General features: G+C 49.1%; 1 protein-coding gene across 1 annotated transcript; it reads right to left on the bottom strand.

The window, feature by feature from the left end:
- Positions 1-6,004: 6,004 nt before the first annotated feature.
- Positions 6,005-9,113, bottom strand: LOC147991673 (G-type lectin S-receptor-like serine/threonine-protein kinase At2g19130). Its single transcript, XM_087525320.1, has 2 exons — positions 8,594-9,113; positions 6,005-8,493 (listed from the first exon to the last, which is right to left on the bottom strand). Exons 1-2 carry the CDS (start codon positions 9,111-9,113, stop codon positions 6,152-6,154), a joined length of 2,862 nt encoding a protein of 953 aa, XP_087381446.1. The 3' UTR covers positions 6,005-6,151.
- Between the last annotated feature and the right edge of the window lie 253 nt (positions 9,114-9,366).

Here is a 9,366-nt window from a genome sequence, read left to right as displayed (position 1 = left end):
GTATCCAATAGTTTCCTTTGGATATCCTATGAAGACACATTTCTCCGATTTGGGTTCGAGCTTATCAGGTTGAAGATTTTTCACATAAGCATCGCAGCCCCAAACTTTCAGAAACGACAACTTTGGTTTCTTGCCAAACCACAGTTCATAAGGCGTCGTCTCAATGAATTTTGATGGTGCCCTATTTAACGTGAATGCGGCCGTCTCTAGAGCGTATCCCCAAAACGATAGCGGTAAATCAGTAAGAGACATCTAGATCGTACCATATCTAGTAAAGTACGATTACGACGTTCGGACACACCATTACGCTGTGGTGTTCCGGGTGGCGTGAGTCGCGAAACTATTCCACATTGTTTCAAATGTACACCAAACTCGTAACTCAAATATTCTCCTCCACGATCAGATCGTAGGAATTTTATTTTCTTGTTACGATGATTTTCAACTTCACTCTGAAATTCTTTGAACTTTTCAAACGTTTCAGACTTGTGTTTCATTAAGTAGATATACCCATATCTGCTTAAGTCATCTGTGAAGGTGAGAAAATAACGATATCCGCTACGAGCCTCAACATTCATCGGTCCACATACATCTGTATGTATGATTTCCAACAAATCTGTTGCTCTCTCCATAGTACGGGAGAACGGTGTTTTTGTCATCTTACCCATAAGGCACGGTTCGCAAGTACCAAGTGATTCATAATCAAGTGGTTCCAAAAGCCCATCATTATGGAGTTTCTTCATGCGCTTTATACCGATATGACCTAAACGGCAGTGCCACAAATAAGTTACACTATCATTATCAACTTTGCATCTTTTGGTTTCAACACTATGAATATGTGTGTCACTACTATCGAGATTTAATAAGAATAGACCACTCTTTAAGGGTGCATGACCATAAAAGATATTACTCATGTAAATAGAACAACCATTATTCTCTGATTTAAATGAATAACCGTCTCGCATCAAACAAGATCCAGATATAATGTTCATGCTTAACGCTGGCACCAAATAACAATTATTTAGGTCTAATATTAATTCCGAAGGTAGATATAGAGGTAGCGTGCTGACTGCGATCACATCGACTTTGGAACCATTTCCCACGCGCATCGTCACCTCGTCCTTAGCCAATCTTCGCTTAATCCGTAGTCCCTGTTTCGAGTTGCAAATATTAGCAACAGAACCAGTATCAAATACCCAGGTGCTACTGCGAGCATTAGTAAGGTACACATCAATAACATGTATATCACATATACCTTTGTTCACCTTGCCATCCTTCTTATCCGCCAAATACTTGAGGCAGTTCCGCTTCCAGTGACCAGTCTGCTTGCAGTAGAAGCACTCAGTTTCAGGCTTAGGTCCAGGTTTGGGTTTCTTCTCTTGAGCAGCAACTTGCTTGCTGTTCTTTTTGAAGTTCCCCTTCTTCTTCCCTTTGCCCTTTTTCTTGAAACTAGTGGTCTTGTTGACCATCAACACTTGATGCTCCTTCTTGATTTCTACCTCCGCAGCTTTCAGCATTGCGAAGAGCTCGGGAATAGTCTTATTCATCCCTTGCATATTATAGTTCATCACGAAGCTCTTATAGCTTGGTGGCAGTGATTGGAGAATTCTGTCAATGACGCAATCATCTGGAAGATTAACTCCCAATTGAATCAAGTGATTATTATACCCAGACATTTTGAGTATATGTTCACTGACAGAACTGTTCTCCTCCATCTTACAGCTATAGAACTTATTGGAGACTTCATATCTCTCAATCCGAGCATTTGCTTGAAATATTAACTTCAACTCCTGGAACATCTCATATGCTCCATGACGTTCAAAACGTCGTTGAAGTCCCGATTCTAAGCCGTAAAGCATGGCACACTGAACTATCGAGTAGTCATCAGCTTTGCTCTGCCAGACGTTCATAACATCTGGTGTTGCTCCAGCAGCAGGCCTGGCACCCAACGGTGCTTCCAGGACGTAATTCTTCTGTGCAGCAATGAGGATAATCCTCAAGTTACAGACCCAGTCTGTGTAATTGCTACCATCATCTTTCAACTTTGCTTTCTCAAGGAACACATTAAAATTCAACGGAACAACAGCACGGGCCATCTATCTACAATCAAACATGAATAAGCAAGATACTATCAGGTACTAAGTTCATGATAAATTTAGGTTCAATTAATCATATTACTTAAAGAACTCCCACTTAGATAGACATCCCTCTAATCCTCTAAGTGATTACGTGATCCAAATCAACTAAACCATGTCCGATCATCACGTGAGATGGAGTAGTTTCATTGGTGAACATCGCTATGTTGATCATATCTACTATATGATTCATGCTTGACCTTTCGGTCTCCGTGTTCCGAGGCCATATCTGTATATGCTTGGCTCGTCAAGTATAACCTGAGTATTCCGCGTGTGCAACTGTTTTGCACCCGTTGTATTTGAACGTAGAGCCTATCACACCCGATCATCACGTGGTGTCTCAGCACGAAGAACTTTTGGAACGGTGCATACTCAGGGAGAACACTTCTTGATAATTAGTGAGAGATCATCTTATAATGCTACCGTCAATCAAAGCAAGATAAGATGCATAAAAGATAAACATCACATGCAATCAATATAAGTGATATGATATGGCCATCATCATCTTGTGCTTGTGATCTCCATCTTCGAAGCACCGTCGTGATCACCATCGTCACCGGCGCGACACCTTGATCTCCATCATAGCATCGTTGTCGTCTCGCCAATCTTATGCTTCCACGACTATCGCTACCGCTTAGTGATAAAGTAAAGCATTACAGCGCGATTGCATTGCATACAATAAAGTGACAACCATATGGCTCCTGCCAGTTGCCGATAACTCGGTTACAAAACATGATCATCTCATACAATAAAATTTAGCATCATGTCTTGACCATATCACATCACAACATGCCCTGCAAAAACAAGTTAGACGTCCTCTACTTTGTTGTTGCATGTTTTACGTGGCTGCTACGGGCTTAAGCAAGAACCAATCTTACCTACGCATCAAAACCACAACAATAGTTTGTCAAGTTGGTGCTGTTTTAACCTTCGCAAGGATCGGGCATAGCCACACTCGGTTCAACTAAAGTTGGAGAAACTGTCACCCGCTAGCCACCTTTGTGCAAAGCACGTCGGGAGAACCGGTCTCGCGTAAGCGTACGCGTAATGTCGGTACGGGCCGCTTCGTCCAACAATACCGCCGAACCAAAGTATGACATGCTGGTAAGCAGTATGACTTATATCGCCCACAACTCACTTGTGTTCTACTCGTGCATATAACATCAACATATAAAACCTAGGCTCGGATGCCACTGTTGGGTATCGTAGTAATTTCAAAAAAAAAATTCCTACGCACACGCAAGATCATGGTGATGCATAGCAACGAGAGGGGAGAGTGTGATCTACGTACCCTTTTAGATCGAAAACGGAAGCGTTAGCACAACGTGGTTGATGTAGTCGTACGTCTTCACGGCCCGACCGATCAAGCACCGAAACTACGGCACCTCCGAGTTCTAGCACACGTTCAGCTCGACGACGATCCCCGGACTCCGATCCAGCAAAGTGTCGGGGAAGAGTTCCGTCAGCACGACGGCGTGGTGACGATCTTGATGTACTACCGTCGCAGGGCTTCGCCTAAGCACCGCTACAATATTATCGAGGACTATGGTGGAAGGGGGCACCGCACACGGCTAAGAATATGATCACGTGGATCAACTTGTGTGTCTAGGGGTGCCCCCTGCCTCCGTATATAATGGATCAAAGGGGAGGTGTGGCCGGCCAGGGAGGGCGCGCCAGGAGGAGTCCTACTCCCTCCGGGAGTAGGATTCCCCCCTTTCCTAGTTGGAATAGGATTCGGGAGGGGGGAAAGAGGAGAGAGAGAAGGAAGGGGGGCGCCGGCCCCCTCTCCTTGTCCTATTCGGACTAGGGGGGGGAGGGGCGCGCGGCCCAGCCCTGGCCACCTCTCCTCTCTTCCACTAAAGCCCACTAAGGCCCATATACCTCCCAGGGGGTTCCGGTAACCTCCCGGTACTCCGGTAAAATCCCGATTTCACCCGGAACACTTCCGGTATCCAAATATAGGCTTCCAATATATCAATCTTTATGTATCAACCATTTCGAGACTCCTCGTCATGTCCGTGATCACATCCGGGACTCCGAACAAACTTCGGTACATCAAAACTCATAAACTCATAATATAACTGTCATCGAAACCTTAAGCGTGCGGACCCTACGGGTTCGAGAACAATGTAGACATGACCGAGACACGTCTCCGGTCAATAACCAATAGCGGAACCTGGATGCTCATATTGGCTCCTACATATTCTACGAAGATCTTTTATCGGTCAGACCGCATAACAACATACTTTGTTCCCTTTGTCATCGGTATGTTACTTGCCCGAGATTCGATCGTCGGTATCTCAATACCTAGTTCAATCTCGTTACCGGCAAGTCTCTTTACTCGTTCCGTAATACATCATCTCACAACTAACTCATTAGTTGCAATGCTTGCAAGGCTTATGTGATGTGCATTACCGAGAGGGCCCAGAGATACCTCTCCGACAATCGGAGTGACAAATCCTAATCTCGAAATACGTCAACCCAACATCTACCTTTGGAGACACCTATAGAGCACCTTTATAATCACCCAGTTACGTTGTGACGTTTGGTAGCACACAAAGTGTTCCTCCGGCAGACGGAAGTTGCATAATCTCATAGTCATAGGAACATGTATAAGTCATGAAGAAAGCAATAGCAACATACTAAATGATCGGGTGCTAAGCTAATAGAATGGGTCATGTCAATCAGATCATTCACCTAATGATGTGATCCCGTTAATCAAACAACAACTCTTTGTTCATGGTTAGGAAACATAACCATCTTTGATTAACGAGCTAGTCTAGTAGAGGCATACTAGTGACACTCTGTTTGTCTATGTATTCACACATGTATTATGTTTCCGGTTAATACAATTCTAGCATGAATAATAAACATTTATCATGATATAAGGAAATAAATAATAACTTTATTATTGCCTCTAGGGCATATTTCCTTCAAAATATTGTATGGATGGTTGCGGCAGCCCACAAAATATGTTATATTTTATTTTCAAGTTGGTGGCAGAGCAAATTTTCCTTATTTATTATTGTGTGGAAGCTCTCTCCTTTTAGGCAATCACTGTCATGAGGTAAATATATTCAGAGGAAGCACATAAGGATACTTATATACGTATAGTTGCCCCTGTTCTATCTAAAGCCCTTTGAATCTGACAGTGTTTATATGAAGACCACAATACAAATTAACCAATATATGTTATACATTACGATTAATTAAGTTAGTTAGCGATTTTCAGTGGGCTTGATTGGTGTATGCAATTTCCTCAGTCTCTTATTTATACGAGTAGAAGTAATTCGTCTGGAGTTAGGTGTAGCTATATCACAAACTCTGATCTGCAATTTGTATTCAATCGAGTGGCCTACACATATCTCCATCAAAAATAGTTATTCAGAAAAATGATGATTTAAAATTTATAAACTGTAAGCAATATGAATTGTAAGTGAAGTCTTTAAGCACTAAAGAAATTTGTACCACAAAGTAAACAAAACATAGTCCTAGCTGGGCTTTTTTTTATATGAGAAAATTAATATTGATCCAAATGCTAAGGCATGTAACTATACGTGTTTGCCTTTCAATAGCTAGGATAATGGTTTCCAAGATATATGGCTTACTAAAATGCTACTCCCAATGCATATATTTATAGCTCTATGAACCCAAAGTAAAATATTTATTTCCCACTCTTCGAGGTAGAAAAAGATAGTATGATATACACATGTGTTATAGATATAATATAGCAAATCAGTTCAATTAATCAAATGTTGTATATTGCTGAATTTGCACATATATTTTTGCAATATAGTATATGAATATAACTATTCAAATTTGTATGTGTGAACAAGTAGAATTCATGAATGAAAATATGAAAAAGAACCAAGTTGAAAATAAATGCATTTTTTCTTTCAAACAAGACAAAAAGGCGTAAAAAATATACACTAGCCCGTGCGAATGTACGGGTTGACGACTAGTGATACTAGTTCCAGCCGGAATGCTCCATGGCGCGGAGTACGGGATACGCTCTAGTACTACGAACGGAAAAACTGCTCTGTGCTATGGTACACTGTTCCGTGTACCGGCCGTCCCACGAGCACTTCAAGGTAGTGAGGCACTGGTGGCATCTCCAAGTCCGTCAGCCCCTCTAGCACCTGCACCACCTCCCCCATCGTCGGGCGCGCGTCGACGTCGCGCTGGATGCACCAGCAGGCGACCTTGCACACCCTCCTCATCTCCTCGGCGTTCGCGTCGCCTTCCAGCTCGGGATCCAGCAATGTCATCACGTCCCCCTCTGCCAGCTTCCTCGCGACCAGCAACGGGAAGAAGGTCGTCGTCGGGTGTTCCTCTGCCTCCTCACCATCCGCGTCTGTCGCCGACGACACCACGGACCGCCTCTCCCCTTGCTCGATGTTCCGCCTCCCGGACACGATCTCGAAGAGCATCATCCCGTAACTGAACACGTCCGCCTTGGCCGTGATGGCCTCGCCGCTGATCCACTCCGGCGCCAGGTACCCCACCGTGCCGCGCATGGTGGTGAGCACCCGGCTGAAGTCCCGGCCGACGAGCTTGGCGAGCCCGAAGTCCGCCACCTTGGCGCCGAAGGAGGCGTCGAGGAGGATGTTCTCGGGCTTCACGTCGCAGTGGATGATGCAGTCCCGGCACTTGTCGTGGAGGTAGGCCAGCCCCTTGGCGACGCCGAGCGCGACCTGGTACCGCACCTGCCAGCTGAGGACGTAGAACGTCTTGCGGAACAGGTGCCGGTCGAGCGAGCCGTTGGGCATGTACTCGTAGACGAGCAGCTTCCGGTCGCCGCCGTGGGAGCAGAAGCCGAGCATGCGGATGAGGTTGACGTGCTGGATGGTGCCCAGCGTGCTCACCTCGGCGCGGAACTGCTTCTCGCCTTGCCGGAGCCCCTCCAGCTTCTTGACGGCCACGACGGTGTTGTCGGAGAACTGGCCCTTGAACACCGACCCGAAGGCGCCCGCGCCGATCTTGTCGGTGAAGTTCTTGGTCAAGGACTGCAGGTCGCTGTACTTGTAGCTCACGCAGCCATCGCCGACGGCGAGACCGTTGAGTCTCGTTGCTCTTCTCCTCTTCATCGCACCTCTTATCGTACGAACGAGAAGAATGGCTGCGGCGATCACGAAGCACGTGACGCCGAGTGCCACGGCGGCGACCTTGATGTCCCTCCATACGTGGCTTCGCGCGCCTGGGAGCTCCGACGCGGCGAGTCGGAGGTACAGGCTCCCCGCGCCGGCCTGGTTGTCCAGGACACCGTCCTGTAAGTTGAACAGATCGCCGTGCCACAAGAAGCAGCTGCCGTTGTACGCGTAGGCGGAGCATGTGCAGTCCCCTAGACACGCGCGTTGGCAGTCGCCGGAGCTTGCGGCTCCCGCCATTCGGCCATCGTCAGGAAGCCTCATGCCGTCGATGCGGAGGAACTTGTCCTGCTCCACCTTCTTCAAGCCGTCCGACGGGTCACTGCTGTTCTTACTGCACTGAAGCTGGGTGTTGCGCACGCAACCGCTGATGTAGTCGCCGAGGCCCCAGCTCGCCGGACTTTGCGGATTGAAGCCCCGGGCGCAGTCGCACGCCGTGGACGAGCCCTCGGTACAGACGCCGAACGCGCCGCAGCCGCGAGGCACGGCGCACCGTGCCTTGGGCTCGGCGTAGACCAGGTTCCATCCCTGCGTGGCCTCCACCCAGAACCACCCCTTGACCTGCCCCGACACGTCCATGACGAACCGGTACACCGTCGTGTTCACGGCGAAGTTATAAGTGAAGTAGCTCTCGTCGTCGTTGTCCACGAAGTTGAAGCTATACCCGGAGCCGCCGCTCGACGCGGCGACCTCCGGCGCGCCGGTAAAGTATTTGCCTGTCCAGTTGCCGGTGGCCCAGTACACACGGGTGGCATTCCACAGCAGCAAGTACTGCTTCGCCCCGGACGGGTCGAGCTGGAGGGCGTACATCCCCGGCGCGGGGTCGCCGCGCGCCCTCCACGAGGCCATAGCCTGGATGGCGCCGGTGCGCTTGTCGCGCCTGAGCTTCCCGCCTGGAAGCCACGTGTCCGTGATGTGGTCGAAGCTCTGCCACAGCACCGCGGAGGCGTTGGACGCCGGCGCGAGCACGAGGTTTCCGGAGTCGAGGAGAACGGCGACCGTGTCACTGGCATTGGCGACGCCGCTGGTGCTGGCGTTCGTGGACCAGACGATCGAGCCGGCGCCGTCAAACAGCGCGAGGTTGCCGTCGGGCGCGATGGCGAGCCGCGACGTGTTGGAGACCGGCGTCTCGCGGTTGGCCACCCAGACCGGCGTGTGCACCGGGATCTTGTGGTACCAGATGCCGACGTACCAGCTGCCGTCGGCTGCGCCGTCTGCGAGAAGAAAAACAGAGCAGAAACATCTCACACCACTGGCCACGATGAGCTTAGACTAGCCGTCGTCAAGCCATGCACACATGCAGCGTGCACTCACCTGGGTGGAAGAGTCCTAAGGCGAACTTGCCGCCGGGAGAGACCAGCTTCTGGTCGCCGGAGAGCGGACGGCCGGCCGCGATGATGTCCGCGTCCGCCGCGCGCACGACGCCCACGCAGAGCAGCACGACGAACACGCCCAGAGGAAGCGCGCCAGCTGCCATCTCGTATTCTCGTCTACAACCTGTGCCCTCCGTGCCTCCCCTCGTTTCGGTGCGACGGCACCGGCTATTTGTACTCGCAGAGCGTTCGCGCGCGGCGGAAGACGAACACGCACTTGATCGACCGCAGCCACGCAGTCTATGTCTATCCTGTCCTGGGCGGCACGGCCGTGCGTCCACATCAGTGAAGCTGTCAACCACAGAAACTGTTGCAGGTTGTGTTGTTTCTGGAGGAGGAATGAGTCGCAGAATTGACCGGCGACGAGAATTCGGCGTCGACCTATGGAATTCAGGACTTCTGTGGGTGGATGTGTGATGTATGGGTCTTTTCGAAGGTAGAGGTAGGCGATGAATGAACATTCCGGCGCTTTTGTCTGACCACAAAATGATTGACTGAGCTCGAGTCAAGAAATCCTAGGCACAAATGTTGACAGGGGCTACGTGTTTATTCCTGATCAAAGGTAGACGGCTGTAGCCGACGGCTACACCAGTAGCACTGGTGGAGCTTCGGCAAGGCCGATTGGGCCATGGCCCGCCCAGGTCCGGAGCAAAAAATAAATTTTATACTACTGCAGGCTGCAGCACACAGCGCTGACGAACACCATACAGAGAA

This window comes from Triticum urartu, chromosome 1A, assembly GCF_056163025.1.
Source record: "Triticum urartu cultivar PI428250 chromosome 1A, HENAU_Tu73, whole genome shotgun sequence".
Classification (NCBI taxonomy): domain Eukaryota; kingdom Viridiplantae; phylum Streptophyta; class Magnoliopsida; order Poales; family Poaceae; genus Triticum; species Triticum urartu.
The sequence above is the reverse complement of the archived record's forward strand: the minus strand, read 5'-3'. Positions and strand labels throughout refer to the sequence as shown.